The following is a 23,048-nucleotide window of genomic DNA, read 5'->3' as shown; positions in this document are numbered from 1 at the left end:
AGGGACTAGAAGACATACAAGGTCACTTCTAACTCTGTTATTCTGTTATATCACAAATGTGGACCTTCTGTTCGTTTGAGTCATTTACTGGTTGAACCCAACAATAGATGTGTAGTCATGGAAGGATAAGATGGATTTGTCAAAATTCAGTGCTGAAAACTCTTTGGCACATTTATTATCCTGCACAATATATGCCAAAGCATGGAGATTGTCAGTCCACAGAAGATTCAATATGGGTTGGTTTACTTTGCTGTTTCATGTTGTTTGCCTCATTTTGCTTTATTGATTGTATGCTTGTGGGAGATAAGAGACAAATAATAGGATAAAATGCCCTTCAGGGACTAGTACAGTATTTGTTGAATGACAAACTGAATAATCTATGCCTTTTTAGAACTTGAACTTCGACCCATCAAATTTTTTTTTACATTTTTTTTAAAAATCTCCTGCTATTGTATTAGTGGCAAAGTAAGAGAAGAAACCACTCTAGAATAATTATTGACTTAAGAAGAATTGTAAGATATGTCAGGACCAGTAATTCTTTGCACTAGTCAAGTTGGCCAAAACCTGTCTTTTTGTGTCTTTTTTCCTGAAAATCTAATCATTACTACTAATGCTATGGCTAATAAATATTGATAGTGCATATCTATTAAAGCAAGTTCAGCTGGAAAAGATCACAAATTCAATGCCTGGTGATTATAGGTAAAGATAACTTGGCAATTGATTAAGGCCATCAGCTGGTGCTGGGGTTCAGATAGTAGCTGAACTGTTAGTAGCTGAATCTCCAAATCTGAGCATAACCCCAAGTTATGCTCAGATTTGGAGATTTATCAGAATGAGAAATGTAGAGCATGTAGACAAGTATCAATTTTCAACAGATCTTTCTAGGATTAAAGATGAAAGGAAATATATAGTAAGTCTCTTATTTGTAGCAGAGTTGGAGTTAATAAATTCTGTGGTATGTGGCCCATCAACATTAACATTTTAGAAATCACTGACAAAATATTGACAAAAACTTTTTTTCTTCATTTTTAAAGGTTCAAGTTATCTAAACATTAGTGTGAATACAATCGAAAAACTGTCAGGAAATCTCTCCTTAATTCTAGGTTGGTTCTCTCCTTGATTAGTTTCCATCCATTGCTTCTTGTCTTGCCTTCAGGCGCTTTGGAGCATAGATTGACCCCCTCGTCTTGTGGCAGCCACTTATGGAGGTGTACATCTAGAAAGTGCAGAATAAATATTTAAAACAGAGTAACCAACCTGGTTAGTGAATGAAGAAAAGATGGTTTTGGATGTATCAATATTCTGCTGCCACTTGGCCATGGTGTAGTTGTACAGTTCAGTTCTGGTCGTAGCTCAGTAGGAGTATGATCAAGGACTACTTGATTCCCAACCCATCCTCTTGGCTATCATATAACCCTGTTAACTGAGTTTTGTCCCTTCAGAGATACTATAAACCTATGAAGCATTGTTGCCTAGACTCTGAATTGATCTGTATGATGATACCTTGGCTTAATAAATTATGGATGGCTCCTTTGACCTCAAATGGACAACTTTCATTCTTCCTTTTGTGTAAACCACAATTTAACCCAGAAAGCTTCTGGCCCACTATGCTTCAACTCAGCTGGGAAACTAGGATGACAGTTTCAACGAAAGCTGACTGTAAGCCAATGTTTAATATCTTGGTTTCACATGGGAGAAACTTTAGATCCTAAATTGTTCAAGTGAATACTCCCACTTTCAAATTCCACCACAAAAAGGACTGAGGATGTCAGCTTCACTTGGGAATAACCTCATTACTATTACTGAAGACAATGACAAGAATTCTTTTGAGTCGTCTTGACTGTTTCATTTATTCTGATTTCTTTATCAGACTTTGGAACCCACATATAGGTTGTTAATACCAACCTTTAAGAATTTTACTTCCTTGCCTCTTATATCACCCCAGTAAAAAACTGACAACACAAATTTCAGTGAATGAATTTAACAGAGGTAAATGATTCAGAGGAACAGTCTTTTTCTAAATTGCTGGATAATTTTCTCCTGCCCAGAAGATGCTGGGCAAAATAGCATTCTCAATTTTATCTGCCACAAATAACCATGCTATTTCAGGAAACCTTTTTTTCCCCTTCATTTAGTCAGTTCTAGTAGCCATGACCCAATCCTACAGTGATGCTGTCTGCCTTAAAATGCAGTTAAATATGCTGTGGCTTTTTAGAGCAAAAAGATCCCAAAATGCTTTGAGCAGTACGAGAAATTTTTCTTCCCTCCTATGTTGCAAAACATTCACTAGGTGCTTCTGATTATGTTTAGGATAAGAATGTAAGTTGGAGACTCTTTCACGTAATGGGGAGAAAGCATGATGTGACGTTCTAAAAACGATTCCATAATTTGATAGAAGAGAATATTTGTAACTCAGTGTTGAGTCCTTGGTGCTCTCTGAGCATGGTGGTTTTCTTGCAGACATTTCATTACCAAACTATGTAACATCATCAGTGCTAGAAGAGAGTGGGGTTTGCTCTCAACTTATATTCTAGTGGCGTGCCCCATCAGTGTTAATGGGAGAGGTCTTGGTGGTTCTTTGGTGGGCTTCCATAATTTAGCAATTGGTGGCACCACTGACCCACCCACCAACCAAACAGAAATGAAACAATAATTCTGAAAAAAAAAAACAGTCTTGCCGTGATGATGCAACATAGCTCCAAGGCACCTAAAAGTTATTTAATGGGTTCCATTTAAAAGAACAGTGGAAGCTGCTTGCTTCTACATGACCACATGGTTCTGTGAAGAAAGCATCTGAAGTCCTCCCACATCAGAGATCTGCAGGAACAAAAACTTTGTGATTCAGATTGTCTGGCTGAATTTCCTTTGGAGAATTAAGGCGGAGTTTAATCATTTATCAAATACAGTCCCAGAGAAAGATATCCGGCCTGTCTAATCAGGAGATGAATAGGAATGTAATTTTGGGGGGCTAGCATGAAAATGCAAGATGTGAAACAAGAAATGCCTGTCTCGGCGGCTTGAAGAAAAGTGTAGCTATTAAAGCCAGATTACATTCTGTTTTATTTGCTGCAGTGCGAGACTAGAATTCCATTAAGCCATTCTCGTTTCCAAATCTGACTCCTTGGAAACAGGGAGACATTTGCATCTGCAAAGCAGCCTCAGGCAAAATGTCAGCCTGCAGAGGTGGCTGAATTACAACTCCAATCACCCCTCGTATTGGCCATGTTGTAGTTGTAAGTCACAAACAGAGTAACTAGTCCAATCCCTTGCTCAGGAAAGAAACACTATACCATTCAGACAAATAGTTGTCCTGTCTCTTCTTTAAAAACGTCCAGTGTTGGAACAGCCACAACTTCTGGAGGCAAGTCAAATTGACCATTGTGGAGAAATTTATAGAAACATTATAACATTGATTATATCAGACCTGGGATAATTTGATTATCTTCAGATAGTTAGATCTTTTTCTGTAGTGTTATCTTTGGCTAGACTAGCAGGAGGTGTTAAGAGGGGCCCAAGCTTAGAGTCTTTGCAATGAAGAAAGTGGCACCAGGCTGACCTTCCCCAGAATCCCTGAGGATTTATCTGGCCATTCCCAAAGAGTGTAGCCAGTCTGGTGAGGTTCTTGTAACTAACAATAGAGGTTCTGCTTGAGACTATTCACAACTGGTGTGCTTGACATTTTCTCCTACAAGACTAAGACAGCATATGTAAAGAACTCACAACCATCTTACAGCTTTTGCATAATTAAACAAAATTTGCGGTCTCCGTACAGATCCTATTAAAATTCTGCAAATGGGGCTCTAACAGAAGACAACATTTTAATGGATCTTCCAACCACCTTCATTTAATTGTAGTTTTATAATGTTATGTCTGTTGTTAACAACATTATACACACTGAGCAGCAATACCTAAAGGCAGATTGATGGCGACACAGATGTTGGGGAAATGCCAATGCACACTACATCTGCATGGGAAAAAATGTTCATTTGCTTTTATAATTGTTATCGCAGTGCAAACTTGCTTCAATTGCATTAGTTTTGGAAGGAGAAAATAACCGTCTTTGACATGTTTTATTAATATGCTAAAGTTTTCTTTATAATTCCATCTTGAATATAGCCATTTCTGTAATGAAGTTCATGTTATAGCTATGTATAATTATTTTTTACTTGGAACAAAATTACTTACACTTTAGATGGGGGAGTGAATTGTGCTGCAATCAGGTGAGATAATAACACAGTGCTGTAACCTTTTTCCTTGAGGAATTACTTTCCACCACTATCAAGACTGCCTTTTCAAGCAAATTTTTCATCATGTGCTAATATTAGCTTGCAACTAGTTATGGCTATGACAACTTTACCTAGTATGACTTATAATGTTTAATGAACCTCACCATCTCACCCCTATCTTATTTTTTAACGGTAGTACTAAGCTCAGTAGTCTAATTCTAATATCTAGGATGAAGTGACAATCAGATTCCTCCCCCCCAAAAAAAAAGTTTCTCAATGGTGACAACTTTAAGATGTGAGGACTTCACTCATTCTGGCTGGGGAATTCTGGGAGTTGAAGTCCACACTTCTTAGTTACCAAGGTTGAGAAACACCAGTGTAGACTTTGTGACCTTGATATTCTAGATATGGGCTAGAGAATGGAGCATAAGAATGGAATGGAATCCTGTCATATGTTTCTGAACACTAGTATATGTACTTACCTGTCAGGGCAAAAAATCAGGACACACATGTTTGCAGCACAGAAGGTTTATTCAAACCTATACACAAGAATCCAATGAACTAAAGTTCAACATTAAATTAGCACCAGATAAGGGATAAGAAATTCAGGATAGGTTGGACTTTGATCACTTGTGGGAACACAACGACTCTAGGCTAATCACATGCTTAACTCTTCCTCCCAGCTCTGCTTGTTCTTCTCCTACCATACCACTTATACATGTTTAAATGAATCTTGATTGACTCAACCTAATTTTCCCAGCTTATCCAAAAAGCTGAGAGACTAATTATACATGGTAACTACATTGGTTTAGATGACATTGTAGCGAAATGTAGTTATCCAGCATGCTATGTACCACGGAAGGAATCTTAAGTATGTTTGTTGTAGTTTGTTATTTTACTGATGCAGTCTACAAAAAAGAGTGAAAATTTGGCAGCTATGTGCCTCTCTGTTTTCATTAGAGTAAGGGAGGGTGTTGCCTTTGACTGGGTTAATTAGAGATGCCCAACCTCTCCAGTTCTATGGAAGTTTACTGAGAGCCGGCAGTCTGGAAAACTTTCAAGGACATTCTAGCAGGTGTGAAGAAGATAGCAGACGATTCCCATAACACAGCAAACTTGTTTACACGAGCTAGGTAGACATTTGAGGGGTTTGGCTGGGAAAGTCATTGTTATATGCTATGGTCTGATGCCTTGGGATTTTAGAGTTAGTTATACTTTGCCTATACCAGGCCATGTATTCAATAAAAGTTTCAGTAAAGAAAATAATCCTGGATTTTTATCTGAATACTCAAGCTGGAGGTTGACAGTCTGCTTCGTGGATATTGGTCAAATACCAGGCAAGTGTTCTCCTGATAAAACTCGGTACCTTATCATTTCAAAGTTGTCATCTGTGGGAGCATATGCATTGAAGAATGTATACATGCAGATCATTGATACTGAAAGAGGAAATATTAAAGATAAATAATTCATAATGCTTTTGTCACACCATAAAGACTTCTCTTGCTAGTCTAGCCTTCCCTCTGTGAATGTTACAATTTTATGTTTAAAACATTAAACTAGCAAAATAGTGTCTTGGGTTTACCAAGTTGTATAAGTATGAGTTTTATAAATAAAAAATGGAAAGACAAAAATTGCAAATTGGAATGAACTGAAGTAAAAGTAGATGCTACTCCTGCGGCATATATTCTACCATTTAAATGATGATGATGATGACGACGACAACTATAATAACAGTTTAAATTAAATTGAGACTACAAAATTCAAGAACGTAGATGAAGAAACTGTTGGAAACAATCAGATTTTTTTCATGTACTGATTTCTGCTCGTAGCTTTGATTTCTCAGTCACCACTGGAAATTAAAGAAAGAGAAACCCGTGTGATCCTATAAACATTTTTAAAAATCCTTATGGCATTGGAAAATACACACAAACACAATACCCAAATGCACTGATTACTTAACCATGCACAAAAACAACAAGGTAGAGTGTGTTATAATGCATGTGGCATGATATTTTCATAGCAAACACAAAATGGGATTCATTGCTATTTAAAATACCCGGATAAAACATGCTTGATTTAGAAATTAAAAAAAAGTAAAATCAAATCATACCAAATGGCTCAACAACTAGAGTTAAAGTACAATGTATTCTATCCTGGTGTATATATGAATATATAATGCTGTATAGGTCTTGCACCATAACAGTGAGCAATCTAAAATTATTCATTCGAGTAATCATCTTATTCAATTAAAATAAATTGGTTTTAAAACCATCCCTGACGTCTCCCTCCTCCCCACATCAAAATCCACAACCAACTGTTTTATTGACTGAAAAAGAGTATGCATGAAAAATAATTAACACAATTATCAAACTTTAATGCTTATCCTAAAAGTAAAGAAGAAGGAGAGACAATAAACCCTATAATAAATCTTTATTTTTTTTAATAGTTAAGAAGATTAAAAAGCTACCCCAGGAGCCCAAGAGACATTTATGTGTTTTGATTTGAAAAGGAATGTGAAATAATATAAATGACAGCAAATCATGTCGTAAATTTTTAGTCGGTTGCCCTTAAAGGGAGGATGCGAGGAGGAAGCAGTCTCCCGGAATACAAGCAGGGCCAAATGCTATGCAGTTACTGGTGTTCAGCACCATTGGCTTACTTGACCTATTCCGTTTTTGACAAGCATTATTACTCTTTTTCCAGAGTCGAGATGGCTTAAGGGATGGGTCTTTCTTCTCGAAAAGAAATGAACAAAATAGACCACAGTCTGTAGGGCTGCTGCAGACTTGGAATTCTCTCCTTTTATCAAAAGATCTGAAGAATTTTGAGTACCAAAGAACCCACCGATATTTCTTTGAGAAGAGGCAAGTCACTTACATTCTTGGGTTGAACCTGTTTCCATTGAGAGCAAAATTAATATAAGAGTAGAGGAAGAATCTGGCTAGATCAAATTAAAGACCTGCATGATCCAACATTCAGTTCCATTACAATGAGCTCACGCTTCAGAAAGAAAAAAAAAAAAAGATATGGAGAAAACATGAAGAAAAGACCCTTCCTTGCTGTTTGATGTTTAGATCCAGTTCCACAGTGAAGTAAACCTTCTCTTTTTATTAATTTACTTAAAGCCCACGTGTCTAATCAAGGAGGCTCAGGATAATTAAAATACAAGATGTATTTTTTAAAAAAAAAATATAATAAAAAGCTGAAATGAATTAAGAAACAGGTGATTTTTATGGCTTTGTCAAAATAAAGGGGGGATAGGGACAAATTTAATCCCTAAGGGAAAACATTTTATAGATGGACCCTTTAGGTGTGGCCAGATAAATGGGCTGGAACAGCAGCAATGTGTTCAGAAGGACTTTCCTTGCAGAAAAGTACTTATCTATGGCTAATTTATACTCCAGGAAGCTCTCTTAACTCCCACTTTAAAGTTCCCTAAAGAAACTCAATACATATTTCAAGGCTCGGAAGCAACTGGTTTTGCTGCAGCAAAGGCATCTACAGCATTTGGGAGTTTAGTGGGTTTTAAAGAAGTTTCTCAATGGCATATGCCTATCTTATGAAAAAGTAGTTCACTTCAGACAGGGATTTCCATGCAAAGTAAACGCCATCATGCTGAGTTATATTTCCAAGCTACAAATAAAGGTCCCAATTCTCCTGCTTCAAATTGTAAGACTGGTTGAAGTTAAAAAAAGAAGAAGAAAAAAGGAAAGAAACTGTCTTGGACTGAGTCAGACCACTGTGGTGTCTGACAGTGACTTTCAGGAATTCAGGTCTTTCCCATTCTGCTCAGAGAAGCTAGGAACTGGACTTAGAATTTTAGTATTCTTACAAATATAAAGCATGAGCATAAGATGGGAGCAACATAGCTTAACGGAATCTGGGTATCCATGCTCACTACACCTAAGCTGCAATATGATGCAGTTGCTAAATGACAATTTCACACGTGCCAGATTAGAGGGAATAATAATAATAATAAAGTTGGAAGGGACCTTGGAGGTCATTGAGTCCAACCCCCTGCTCAGGCAGGAACCTTACACCATTTCAGACAAATGGCTGTCAAGTCTCTTCTTAAAAACTTCCAGTGTTGGAGCATTCACCGCTTCTGGAGGCAGGTTGTTCCATTGATTAATTGTTCTAACTATCAGGAAGTTTCTCCTTAGTTCTAAGTTGCTTCTCTCCTTGGTCAGTTTCCATCCGTTGCTTCTCGTCCTGCCTTCAGGCGCCTTGGAGAATAGCTTGACTCCCTCTTCTTTGTGGCAGCTCCTGAGATATTGGAACACTGCTATCCTGTCCCCCCTCATCCTTCTCTTCGTTAAACTAGACATACCCAATTCCAGCAACCGTTCCTTATATGTTTTAGCCTCCAGTCCCCTAATCATCTTTGTTGCTCTTCTCTGTACTCTTTCTAGAGTCTCGGCATTTTTTTTACATCATGGTGACCAAAACTGGATGCAGTATTCCAAGTGTGGCCTTACCAAGGCATTGTAAAGTGGTATTAATACTTCACGTGATCTTGATTCTATCCCTCTGTTAATGCATCCCAGCACTGTGTTGGCTTTTTTGTCCCTGTCCACTCAGCTCATACTCCAGTTTGGGATGTCTTGAACAGGACTAACATGAATTGAAGCAAGTTCAGAAAACATCAACCAAGATGGTAGAAAGTTTGAAAACCAAGCTTTCCAAGGTACAAAGGATCTGGGTATATTTATCCTATAGAACAGACAACTAAGAGGAGATATAATAGCAGTCTGAAGGACGTGTTTAGAAGAATGGGCTTAATCTCCAGAAGGAAGTAGCAGAACAGATCAGTTCAGAGAAGGTCCAGCTGTATGAGCTTCTTCACTAGAAGTCTTCAAAGGAGAAGCTGCAGAATCCTCTGTGAAGATGCTCTATGGACCATTTGTTAAGCAATGGGTTGTACCAGATGACCTCTAAGGCAGCTTTTGAAAATTATTATGAGTATGGATGTTTGCAAGTACAATATTCAGAATCTTCTGCCATTTAAAAACTTGGTTCAAGAAACAGTGAAAGGGATTGATTTTAATCTTCTTTTTTAATTTCCTCTCCTTCTGCTCATAGCTGTTCTTGGCTCCTAACCATTCCTTTCTCTAATTCCCAAGATTAACAGAGTCCTTGACCAACACTGGTTAATTACTCCTCAAGCCAGGCTTTTAAAAATTGTGCAAGGACAAGGTAGTAGTTATGAGCCATTAACGTCATATTTGTGCATCAAATGCTGCATTAAAATCAAACCCACATGAATGTGTAATAATGTACAATTTCCCATCAGTTCTAAGATTACTTAATGGGTTATTGCTAATCTGAATGAGATGTTCCAATCAGTACTGATTTAATAATAGGTGCCAACTACTGCCAGGAATAATGCAAGCGTGTTATTTATAACAGTAACTGGATTACATTCCAATGTTTTGAGGTTGTGAAAATGTAATAGGAATTATATTACTTGGCCTTTAAAAAGCAAGCATATGGAAAGGAAAGGAAAGGAAAGGAAAGGAAAGGGAAGGGAAGGGAAAGGAAAGGAAAGGAAAGGAAAGGAAAGGAAAGGAAAGGAAAGGAAAGGAAAGGAAAGGAAAGGAAAGGAAAGGAAAGGAAAGGAAAGGAAAGGAAAGGAAAGGAAAGGAAAGGAAAAAGGGGAAAGGCTGCAGAAGCTTTGGATTATGCTTCCAAAAGCTACTTTGAAATATGTTGAGATGCTATCACCAGCAAACCTTTCCCATGATCTGGAAATTCTAATATAAGCTCAGACATAATGACAATTGTTATTTAACTGGATGAAGAAATTAACGTTTCTGGGGAAACAGCAAGGAGGAACAAAGAAAGATGCGAGGCAGAAATGTATATGTAGATACTTTACCATTGTTATCCCTGAACTATGTTTCTCCTACCCACCAAACGTTGCCACAAACATTTCACCTGTAACCTTAAGTATACTGAATTTTCTTCCCTTATTTATGCAGAGTGCAGGAATGCCTTGAAACATCTCAGGATAGGATTGTGAAAGAAAACTTCAAGTTATTAGAACTGTAATGATCATATAATGACAGCCAAATAAGTAAATTTCTCTGCCTTGCAGAGGAGAAGAGAAACCTTGCTTTGCAGAGATAGGGATTAATTCTGCACAATATCTCAAGGTAAGGCACAAATCAGTGAGTGAAGGATTTACAGCACTCCTGCAAACCTGAAATAAAAACAAATTTCCTAATGGTGAGAGCTATTAAGCCATGGAACAGCCTACCTGCTGAAGTTGTGGGTAACCCATCACTAGACTTTTCAAGCAAAGGTTGCGTAGACATTTGGTTCTTGTCCTTAGCAGAAGTGAAGTGAAATGAAGTAAAAATGAAGTTGACCTCAACTCAAATTTGATACTCTGGCCTTGCAAAGACACATCGTCAAATCAGCCTTGACCACAATATACATTCTATTGCCGATAAAAGCGAATATTGGCACTTCAGGTTGTTTTCTTCCAGACATTTAATTACCAAACTAGGTGCTAATAACAGTTTGCCCTGTCAGCATTGGTGAGACAAAGCAGACCCACTTTTATTTATTCTAATAGCTTAGGCAGCTCCACCTGACTTTGATGACATTTTGTTAGACAGGACAATGAATCCCTAATTTTTTATTAAAAGAAAGCCATGACCTTTTTCTCCCTTTAGTTTCCTTTAAAATGTCACCAATGGTATTTAAAAACTATTATTAATAATTCCTGCTTTGCCATGTGACGGGAAGATTTGTCAGTGTAAGGTTAGGTTTATTTCGTAATATATTAGCAAGCATTAACATCCTGGAAACCTTATTCTCACCTAACTAAGGCATCATAAAGTCAGATAACAAAGGACAAAAGACCTTTTAGCTGCCTATTTATATACCCATTTAGCTTAATACCCACCAGACTTATTATTGATTGTTTTATGCATCCATCTGCACAGTGATGGCACATGCTAGACCACAATTTTTTTTCTTTTTCTTGGGGGGTGGGAGTCAAAAGAATGACCTTGGAAAGGATGTAATAGGGGTTTCAGATGATTTAAAAAAAAAAACACTACAAACCATTTTCTGCCAATGATGGGTATTCATGGTTATTCCTAAAATAGAAGGTTTGGTTAGTCAACTAGTCCAGTTGAAAGAGAGTAGCCTTTGTCCCCAATGCAGATATTTGAGCAGACTGAAGGAATCTCTTTTAAATGCCATTGCACAGGAAAAGGACGATGAATTCTTTGTCTTGACCCATTTTACTTATTAGATTTGTTTCTGTTCATTTCTCTTTGACCTTTAGGGGACAGAAAAACACCAAAACAAAGCAAGGATGACAATAACAATGGTGTGGTGATGAAGTTCAATACGAGAACAGATATCTAGACCTTCAAATTTCAACCATGAGATACTTGAGACACTGTAACGTCAATACTTCCTTTTTCTATATAAACACCATCTCACTCTTTGTGACATTTAGCCAACATTGGTTGACCTCACAAAGTCTAAGGGTTAGTTTGATTGATTGATTGATTGCTGCTTATAGAGTTCAGAAGGACTCTAAGTAGCGACAGTCTACTCCTTCAGTAAGAGAAGAGCAGGCAGAGCTGGTGGGCAGAGGTAAGTGTGTCAGCAGCTTAGAATCATTATGTTGCCACAAACAGTCCAAATCCAACTTCTCTTGAATTCCAATAACTCTTATCTTGTGCAAATTTAGTGTTGAACTTTGACTATATTCTTATGTATAGGCTTGAGCAACAAATCTTTTTTTAAAAAAAAAAAAAAACTACAACTTAACGTACAGTATGGTCTTGATCCTTTGTGCCAGACGCTTCAGACATAAAGGTTAAAATAACAAATCAATACCACAAAAGAAGCTAATAATACCAAAAAAAACTACACAGAATATTATGGCCCCCGAGGAATGCTAAATCTCCAGCCACATTCCAGAGTGAAGTACTCAACTCATATAGGATCCTTTCCCGGGGCTTTTTTTTTTTTTCAGTCCACTTCAAACAGCTTTTCTAAAACTCAACCACGTAGGGGCTAAATTGGTTACTGATTCAGTTAGCACATTGATGGGAAAATACGGGAGACTCAAAGGATTGTCAACAGGGAAAAAAGGGAGGAAAAAAGCAATACAAATATTAGAGAAGTCCTGGAAATCCAGGTAGGTAGAGATAAGCAACATCTTTATAGCATTCAAAAGAATCAAAGAGGGAACAAAAAGGCCAAAACACCTCCTTGCCAGCAATCCACACCCAGATGAGCAGAGAATCCACATCAAGATTAACACTAGGTCAACAATCAAGAAGAAAACAGTACCCTAATCAACTCAGACAAACAAGCTAACAGTACACAATAGCCTAATCAAGGCACCAAGAACGCTCTCACCAACACTCTCAGTGCACGCCACTAGTGTATAAAATGAGGGTAAACCCTTACTAGCATGAATGATGTTACCTAGTTTGGGTAATGAAAAGTTTGCAAGAAAACAACCGAGTTCAGAAAACACCAAGAAACCCTCATTTCAACCCTCATTGCAATACAACGTATAGTATGGTCAAAACTGATTTAACAATGTGACTTTGTAAGGCTGGCGTATCAAACCTGAGTTCAGGACATATTTACTATCTATCTATCTATCTATCTATCTATCTATCTATCTATCTATCTATCTATCTATCTATCTATCTCTATAGCTATCTATCTATCTATCTATCTATATCTATCTATCTTTCTATCTCTATATCTATATATCTATCTCTATATCTATCTATCTATCTAGAGTTCATTTTCTTCTCATAGGATAAAATGTAAAATATAAAGTATCAACTTCAAGGATTCTGCTTGCTTTTAGCTCAAGGAAGTCATTAACAAGTAGTGACATCTCAATGGGAGTGATTAAAAAGGAACTACGCATTATTTCATTAGCAGAGGAGGTTTTTTTCTTTAAAAAAATAAAAATAAAGAAAGAAACCTCAATCTTTCCAAACGTTCCTTTTAATTACACTGCAGAGTACAGAAAATAATCCAATAATCAGGAACAAAGAAAAATAATAACAAAAATGCTACATATCATTTCAAACAGTAAAATTTAATGCCGCTCTGACTGAATTAGTTTACAGCTGAGCTGACTCAAAGAAAGTCTTTGAACTTAACCCCCTCTAAGGTTTTTCTTCTTCTTCCTAACAACTCCACATCCTATTTTTGACCAAGTACAAAATCAAAGCTTTTTTTTTTGGGGGGGGGGAAATCATTTTTCTTGCCTCAGGTTTAGGACACCAAACAGCATGAATCACAGATTGATGCATAAACAGACTGAATTAGAATGCAAATGAGCAGAGCTGAGCTGCTCTCAACAGGTGGCAGAAGCTGGTCGACTAGCTCAGAAGCTAAGCAGGGTCAAGGCTGGCCAGTAGTCGGGTGGGAGACCTGCCAAAAATAACCCTGGCTGACACATGATAGAGAAATTTAAACCACATTGCAGGAAATAGTGATGACAAATCACTTCTTTAATTTTGCAAGATAACAGCATGAGTATGTCCACTTAGTTGAACTTGACTTGATGGAACCTTTACTATTTATAGTATAATTGAAATTGAATATCTAAAATTACTTCCAGGAGATGGAAGGGTGGTAAGTTGTTGAAATATCTTACTTACTTACCAACTTACCACCCTGACAACAACACAACAACCATGACCTGGATGACTGAGAACCTCCATATACCGTGTACAAAATGGCAGAAGAGATATCCAGGAATATGGATTCTATACAATTATAAAAGGAATTTCTAGGAGAAATTTCTTACTAGCTCAGAACCTATTAAGACAAGGGTCTTCAAACTTGGCCCTTTTATGACTTGTGGACTTCAACTCCCAGAATTCCTCAGCCAGCATGCCTGGCTGAGGAATTCTGGGAGTTGAAGTCCACAAGTCATAAAAGGGCCAAGTTTGAAGACCCCTGTATTAAGGTATCTATATAAACCCTCTCTACCTTCCCATAATATTTCCCTTAAGAGAGAGATTTAAATGATTTCATAGACAATATAAAATCCAAACCTGTCAATGCAAGATATAACATCTATTGTTTGAAGAGGAAAGTGTTCTTCAGGGGAAGGTTAATACTAGAATAAGTTGACAGAAGTCCATCTAGGACCAAATGTGTTTTTACATTTTGAACACTGCACTGAATCACTAAGATGGCTTAGTTTGAAATGCCTGATCATGGCCGTTCATTCTGTAGCTTGTGATGGTCTGTCCAGACCTATTAGTCTTGAAGATTCACTGTTACTCCTGGATAGGAGGTACCATAACTCTCAACCTAGTTACAAGGGAATAATAACGAAAAAAAGGAAATGTTGCACACCAGAAACATCTAGTTAGTGGGACATAATGACAAGCTGCTGGAGCAGAAGGGGACTTAGCCTACAATGGTATGGCTATTCTTACAGCCTTAAAGAACTGTAACTTCTATCAGTCTATTAGTTTTGAAGACTTCAAATATCAGTTGCAATCACAGGGAAAGCTCAGTGGGAGTGGAACAGGTTCCCATCTCTTAATTGCAAGTTTCCCAGTGGGTAGCCACTGAGAAATAAATTGCTGGGTAGTCTGGTCTTGATCCAAATGGGCTATTCTTTGTCTTTATTACAACTAAAATGTGTTTTATAGAGGGCTACCAAAAAGTTGGAAAGGAAGGGACTTGTCAGTGGTAAAGTTTTGCAAAGAACATATTCCATTCTTTTTTATGGCACCTCCATATGAAATTTGTGAAATATATTTAATATGATGAATAGTTAGTTCGCTCTAGGCTAGTTTTCATCGGCTCCATTTTCTTCCAAATAAACAATCAGAACAGAATAGAATAACGGAAGGGACTTTGGAGGTCATCTAGTCCAATCCCCTGCTCAACCAGAAGACCCTATGCCAAGGTTGTCAAACTCAATTTCATTGAGGGCCGCATCAGCATTGTGGTTGCCCTCGGGGGGGGGGGTGGCCAGGGTGTGTGCGGCCTACTGGGTAGGCGTGGATAGAGTGGGTGTGGCCTACTGGGTGGGCATGGCCAGCTCTACATCATTCATGTCAAGGGTGCCTGTGGGGGCCTGAGCAGGAGTGGGACAGATCTGAGGGTCTCTGACAGAAGGGGGTGGGACCGGGGCAAGCGCCAAGGCATAGCCCATTTCTTCATTCCTCACAAAGGGTGACATCTCCCTAGCATGCACCCAGGGGGCGGGGCCGACACGACAGGGGCTGGTTCCTCGCTGTTTCTAGATGGCCTTGTGGAGCTAAGACTGAATGCGTTTCAGCACAGATGGCCACCACAAAATTGTACATTGGCTCCCGGCTGGCCTGAGCCAGGGCAAAGGCAGTGGGGGCCGTTCCCTCACTGTTTCCAGGATGGCTTCACAGGCCACATGAAACCACTTTGTGGGCTGCATCAGGCCCCCGGGCCTTGTGTTTGACATGTCTGCTCTATACCATTTCAGACAAGTGACTGTCCAGTCTCTTGTTAAAAGCCTCCAGTGATGGAGCACCCACAACCTCTGAAGGCTAGCCATTCCACTGGTTAATTGTTCTCATTCTAAGGAAATGTCTCCTTTCCAACAATGGTTGGAAACTAATCAAGGAGAGAAGCAACCTAGAACTAAGGAGAAATTTCCTAACAGTAAAAACAATCCTTGCCTTCAAAAGTTTCTTTAGTGAATCTTAATCTGTGAAACACATTAATTGGTGAAAATGTATCAGCTCTCACCATCACTCATGTGATCATCACTTTTCTCAGCAAAAAAATAATAACAATAACCATAAAAGTACCAGCTGATCACCACTCTCTAAATCAGGAATCTCCAAATTTGGCAACTTTTAAGTCTTGTGGACTTCAACTCCCAAAATTCCTCAGCCAGCCATTTTGGTAGTCGAGGTCTACAAGTCTTAAAAGTTGCCAAGTTTGGAGATCCCTGCTCTAAATGAGTCCTAGTTGTCATAAATATTTCCAGACTTTCCAGCAATTTCCTGTGAGATGAATGGATTGAGGAAGCTTATTGGAATCAAAGATGTACCTACTTGGTCCTCTAAAAATGAGACCACAGCCCACTGGAGAGAGACAGAGGAAAAAATATGGTTCTCGGCAGCGGATAAACAAACATTATCCACAGTCTTGCTCAAGTGGAAATAAACTGGAATCCATTATTAATTGATTAGTCACATGAGCCCAACTCTTGTAAAGATCAAAAATGAATTTCTGATAACATACACAAAATTTATCCTTCTACTTCCTGATTAATAATTTATTCCCAATCTGTTCTACATGAAGGTGAACAGCTGTGAATTTATTATTTTTTCCCCCTACTGAGCTGCCTTAAACTTTATGCATGTGTTTCCAAACAATAATCTCATTATGTCTGTGGTTTATAAGGGGAATACATAGATAAATTTATTAAGGTCCCTACTTAACCACTGCTCACCCCAGTCAGGTGAAACAAATATTTGTGCTCCTGATCCATCAGGTTATAATTATTGTGTTCTTTGGAAAATGACCTCTGCTATTAGTATTGTGTCATTTATTCAGTGTATCATTTTTTAAATAATAAGAATAAGAATAATGGAATTAAGGATTAATTTCACTTAAGGAAGTGAAATTACAAGCATGAAGCTAATGGTGTGATCTTTTATGAACCAGGAGTAGTTTATCTGAAAATATTTGTTTCCCCCCCCCCCCAATTGGCAATTTGCTTTGCACAATGAGATGGTTAATTAATGCAGTAGACTTGTGAAAAATAAGTTAGGTCCTGGAGTTTTCCAAACCAGAAATGAATCTAGCACAGGGTTTGTCCAACCTTGATAACTTCTGGACTTCAGCTCCCAGAATTCCCCAGCCAGCATGGCTAGCATGAATCATGAATGGAAATTAATCAAGGAGAGAACCAACCTAGAACTAAAGAGAAATTTCTTGAGAGTGACAACAATTAAACAGTGGAATAGCTTGACTTCAGAAGTTGTGGGTGCTCCGTCACTGCCGTTTGTGCAGAATGGTATAGGGCAGTGTTTCTCAACCTTGACAATTTTAAGGCATGTGGACTTCAACTCCCAGAATTCCACAGCCAGCAATGCTAGCTAGCATTCATCTGGTAGCTTCCATATAGGCCTGTCCCTCTTCAGCTCTTCTGAACTCATGAAAGTCAAGTAAATTTCTGTTCTGTGTGAAGAAACAAGAAAACATGGACATGAACCACCCATTCCATAAGCCTCCCCAAAGGCTAAGTAAACTTTCCTCTTATAAGACTGCAAGACAACCCATGTGCATTACAGCCCAGAATTTACCTGGCCTGCCCTTTCAATTCTTTCCTCATCTCCCTCCTGGAAATATATAAAAGACCATCAACCTTTCAAGTCCTCCTCTGATTATATTACCGTATTTCTCCCAAGCATTATTCAATTAGTGTCTTCTGTACAGAATCCTTTGCTAGCAACCAAGGAGAGACAGGAGTTATTCTCTCCGTGCTAAGCACCCTACACCCTCTATTCCCAAGGGCTAGTTCACGGGGGATGTTTAAGATTGTGGCATCCATAAAGCAATAGGCATTTTATTTTTCATGACAGCATACCTGACTAATTCACATATTTGACTTGGCAGCAACATGCTGTCTTGCCAGACAGGAACCATGCTTCTTGAAATGCCCTAGGGATGCTCATTTTCTGCTTCAGTGGAAATCTTTGTGCATAACTGCAGATAGGCAAAACAGAGATGTCTGCAAAAGCAGCATTAACGCATAACAAACATTAAACCAAGAGTCATCACACAAAAGCGCCTAAGCACATTTTTATTGTCAAAAATGAACTTGGTGGTAAGACGAATGATTGCTCTGATAAATGATACCCGAGGAGCTTGTCAGAAGGAAGGCAGAATCCAGAACAAAATTAAAATCACTAGAATCAAAATGGAGATATTTGATGAGTTCAATCTTGGCCCTAAAACTGCAAATGATTAACAAGGGGATCCAAACTTAGCCACCCAAAAGATCTTGTTTCTTCACACAGATCCTTCTTGGCTACTTAAAAATCACAATATCATTCGGCCTTTTAAAGAGGGAAGGAAGGAAGGAAGGAAGGAAGGAAGGAAGAAAGGAAGGAAGGAAGGAAGGAAGGAAGGAAGGAAGGAAGGAAGGAAGGAAGGAAGGAAGGAAGGAAGGAAGGAATCTTTGTTTCAAATCTTGTTTCAAATCTTGTTTCAAATATTCAGAGATTCTGAAATTTCTTCAGTCTTGTCAAATAGGGAATATGGCAGGGGTCTTCCAACTTGGCCATTTTATGACTTGTGGATTTCAACTCCCAGAATTCCACAGTGAGGCATGCTGGCTGAGGGATTCTGGGAATTGAAGTCCACAAGTCATAAAAGGGCAAAGTTTAAAAAACCCCTGGCTTAATATGTTCAATTTTTTGTACATGGTTCTGGCAATTGTAGAGGAAACTCAATTCATTCACAACTCAGAAAGGAACATTTCTTGAGTCAAAATTTAATGCCTTCTCTTTCTCTTTCTGTTTCCCTCTCTCCCTCTCTCTCCCTCCACGTGTGTCTCATTTCAATTTACAATTAAAAAAAAATAGAAAGAAAAGATGCAGAGAATTCCAAAGTTGGCTACAAAAGGAAAATGCAGCTGGGATGCACTTAATGAGCAAAATTACCCAATACCAAATTAGAGCCTAGTCCACTTTTTGTTGTGGTTAATGTGAACATGATTTTAAGTGGAAGCCTTAATGCTTCCAGCTGAATACTGTATGTATAAATACAATCAAGCCTAATTATTTATGGATTCGGCTAAGATGTGCGAACACCTCAATGGTAATCCAGTCTTTCCATCCTTGGAGGCTGTTCTCTGAATGAGAATTCAATAAAGGGAAGCAATACAAACCAATTTTTTTTTCTTCCCAATGTTGTATAGTGTCAAGCTGGCTATTGCCAGATTGTACAGGGCAAATTTAAAGGAGAAAGTATTGGAAAGGTAAGTTGCTGTTGAGTCTTGTCTTGTCTTAATGGGAGACAAGAAACGTTAAAAAAAATGACATTTGTTTAGTCTGAATGTTTATACTACATAATGCCTGCTTTCCAGAGTATGTGCAGAGCAGAACTTGCATAATCACCAAAATCACCCTTTTTAGAAAAGGTGAGGCCTTTTGTAATACAGTAAATAATATGTTTGATAAAAACTTTATATAACATTTTCAGGCAGTATAACAGGGAAACGAAATTGTACTAGTCTGATACAATACATTAAAAAGTTCCTAACATCCTGGGTGTTTTCCCAGGAAATAAGTTATAAGGAGGATTCCTTTTACATGGTACTTTATGTATTTTAAGGAAATGCACAAAGGAAATGAATGTATTTTTAAAGAGGAAAAAAAATCTATATATAGCTCATATTAACCATTACTTGCTTAGAAAAAAAACATGCTAAGTGAAAATATTAGTATGTATTAATGTGTGTCATTAATTAATAATACATATAATATATGTATTGATAAATGAAACATTCAACCAAATTTGTTCCAATCTGTTCCTGAGGGCACTTCAGAATAGATCCCAATAGTTCCACATAAAGCTAAGAATAGCTATTTCTACCCCACATGATTCAAAATCTTTGTATAAAACTGATTTTTTTGGGGGGAGACTTGGGGGGGAGTCTTATTTGTCCTTTGAGTGTTCATTGTGAGCCCTGCTTTCTGTTCCCAATTTCCTACTTCTTCAATTCTGTTCCTCTTGGCAGCCATTTGCTAGGATGTTTATCACACAATGAAGAAGACACCACAAATATCTTGTGGTGGTTGTAGCAGAAGGTATTTATGGTTGAAGATCAGTCAGAGGTAGCACACACAGGTTCAAGGAAAAAAGAATACAGAATGTTGTAAAAAAAAAACCCACCAGAAACCAAAATAGATGAACTACTAATGAGGGAGAGAGAAAAAAATCACATTAACCTGTTAATATGAAGTCAACACATTAATTTGTACAAGTTTTCACTTCTGGAGCCTAGACCTCCAGTCAAATGTTGTTTATTATTAATTAGCTACATCAGTAGCAACAGCTTGCGTAGACATTAGGACAGTTTTAAATATTTGGTGGATAGTCCATAAGGCTTGATAGAACCCAGGGATGTACTTTTATGGTTGCCGAGGAAAAAACTGGTCATTGAACGTGTAATGTTGATCCAGCAACAACCTATTTTCTCTGCCTTGTGTTTTAGAAAAAAGTATCATTAAGGTGACTCCTCTAGGAGGCAAATTGTTCCATTGGTTATTTCTTCTTGCTGTCATGAAATTCCACCCTATTTCCAGACTGGATTTCCCTCTGATGACCTTGCACCTATTACTTCATGTCCTGATTGAACTGCAAATGTCTTATGGGCCATACCCTAATTCTGATGGTTTTTCTGTCCTCTAGCAACTCTTAGTCACTTTCTTGAACAAACAGCAACAAGATCATGTTAATGCAATCCAACACTTGTCCAAACATGATTCTTGCAAGTTTATGCATTACAGCTGTCTGGTTCTCTGCCTGACTGTATAGCTAGAGACCTGTCCCCATGCTGTTTTCTATAATGGTTCACTATAAAGAAGAACATCAGGAAAGATCCCCAGAAATATGAAAGAGTTGGGCAGTGGCCCAAAATGCCACAAAGAAGAAGAAGAAGTGGGATGTCGATTCTGGAGGACATTGAAGGACAAAAGCTTTTGCCTTCGTACAGCCAAGACTGTAGTTAGTTAGTTGAAGGATGTAGCCCCATTTATACTTCTCATTATTCTCCCCTCTTTAAAACTATGCATACATTTAAAGGGAGAAAAGAAAAAAAAACTATGGAGAAAGAATAATATATAGCTGATATCCTTGTCATGTTTGAAGTATAAAAGAGAAATGTTATGATTAGATCTTAGGAGGCAATGCTTTTCAAATAAACCATGTATGTAAAGAAACTGGTCGCCGGAGATACTTAATAGCTTTGTTAATTCAGTTTGTTTATTACAAGTTCTCAGCTGTGCTGAATATTAATAGTGTTTTCTGCAAGAGACTATAATGAACCTAATCCTCAGATGCGTAGCAAATAATTAATAAGCCACAATGTGGAGAAATGTGTTCACTGCAGCACTGTCTGCACAATTATCTGTTTCCACATAAAGAGCATTAAATGCAAGAGAAAGATAGACTTCAAAGTAAAAGCACCCACATCGTTTTCTTTGGTCTGTATTGTCTATTATGGCCAATAATTATGTCCTTCTATTCATTAGATCACAATCTTCTTATTGAATGATTGATGACATCTGTTCTTCTGATTAGCATTGAGCTAGGAAAGGGGAGATCCAGATTTCAAAACACCTTCAACTAAGAAATTCACTGAGGGCTCACTCAAAAAGGTTTGCTGAAATGGTCTGGTCATCTTTCTGAAGCTCCGTCCTTGCAACAGAATCTATAGGGACAAGCTAAAAACAGATCAGCAAGATCTTGTCAGGGAAATTCAGTTTTGTCCTGGAAAGCACAATGGAATCTCCTATGTGAACATTTCGATTCACATGGAGGAGAGCCAGAGTAAAGTGGGAACCTGGGTGACTCTAAGTGTCCTGCTGTAGACCATCCCTTCCCATCCAGCCATTGGACCTGTACTTCCGTGGCCCTTTCTTCTTTGGCTGAGGACATTGTTTTCATCCATCTAGACCAGGGGTAGGCAACTTGGCTCGTGGACTTCAACTCCCAGAATTTCCCAGCCAGACTTGCTGGCTGGGGAATTCTGGGAGTTGAAATCCATCCGTGTTGGCTAAGGTTGAGAAACACTGCCCTAGTTCAAGTAGAATAAAACACGGGGGCTTTCTAGCAATTAATCTGTTGGAGTATATAGGAATAAGAAACCTAGGTTCTAGTTCCTTCTTATGGATGGGTAGACCTTCAGGTAATTTGGGTTTGATCACTCTGTTTTAGCCCTAATAAGCATCAAGCTCTGTGACAGACAGGCTGAAAAACAAAACAAAACACCACTTCTGTTGTCACATCATGTACTGATAAGCTTCACTGTAAGAACTAGGCAAGCACGGTGAGAAATAAATGAACCTTGCAGCTAAGCAGGAGAAATACTAAGAACAGGAACACTTCAAAGGTCAAAAGAGTAGGGCAGAAGGATCAAGGCAACTTCGCCACACAACAAACAAGTTGACCATGGCTTGCAAAGTTTGCCAACTCCTTCTTTTTTCCTCGGTTACCAATCCATAGTAGGATAAACAACAAAGGCACCCAAAATTCACTTTGCATGTGTCAGTGGCTAGAAATACAACTAAAGCAAAGTTTTTGCCTGAGAAAGCCAAACAGCAACAACAACAATAATTGGGAAAGGAGGTCTCGGCGGAATGTGTACATGTTCCAAATCAGTCTGGTTTCTCCAGATAAAGTAATTGCTTTTGAACACTGTAAACATCCATAAGCTTTGCTAGAAGTTGCCACTGAGAGAAGGGACAAGTAAACACAACTTCTTGCGTGATATTATCCTTGTGGAATCAGAGTTTACTTTCACAGTATTTGAATTAAAAGCCTTTGTGTGTAGTGTTCGATAGGCCACTAAACCTCCTTATTCAACTCTGCTTGCCATCTCCTCCGTTAACTAAGTTCATTCCAAAAGCTTTAAATGGAACAGTTGAATGGGGTTAAATTCATCTTGACTCTCAACTCAGGCCCTGTGTTGCAAAAGTGGAGGTTGATAGGAAGTAGCAGATGACTGACTGAGAAGTGGATCAATGGTCAGTTCTTAGAAAGGTGAAACTAGAAAAAAAAGATTCCTAATTCCAAAGA

The 23,048-nt window shown here is 38.2% G+C and overlaps 1 protein-coding gene across 13 annotated transcripts in view; it reads right to left on the bottom strand.

Annotated features, from left to right (window-relative positions):
- The window catches only part of PCDH11X (protocadherin 11 X-linked), a 495,127-nt gene that overhangs the window by 128,500 nt on the left and 343,579 nt on the right, over nucleotides 1-23,048 (bottom strand). Inside the window, exon 6 of one of the 13 annotated variants that reach the window (XM_039330063.1) lies at nucleotides 1,115-1,216. The exons of the other annotated variants lie outside the window; for them this stretch is intronic. Coding sequence (XP_039185997.1) covers nucleotides 1,121-1,216 — 96 coding nt within the window. The 3' untranslated portion in view covers nucleotides 1,115-1,120. Of the gene's footprint in view, nucleotides 1-1,114; nucleotides 1,217-23,048 lie in introns of those variants that run through there. 13 annotated transcript variants of the gene reach the window in all.

This window comes from Crotalus tigris, unplaced genomic scaffold (genome assembly GCF_016545835.1).
Source record: "Crotalus tigris isolate CLP2741 ecotype Arizona unplaced genomic scaffold, ASM1654583v1 scf7180000017622.5263843, whole genome shotgun sequence".
Classification (NCBI taxonomy): Eukaryota; Metazoa; Chordata; class Lepidosauria; order Squamata; family Viperidae; genus Crotalus; species Crotalus tigris.
This window is presented reverse-complemented; position numbering and strand designations above follow the sequence as displayed.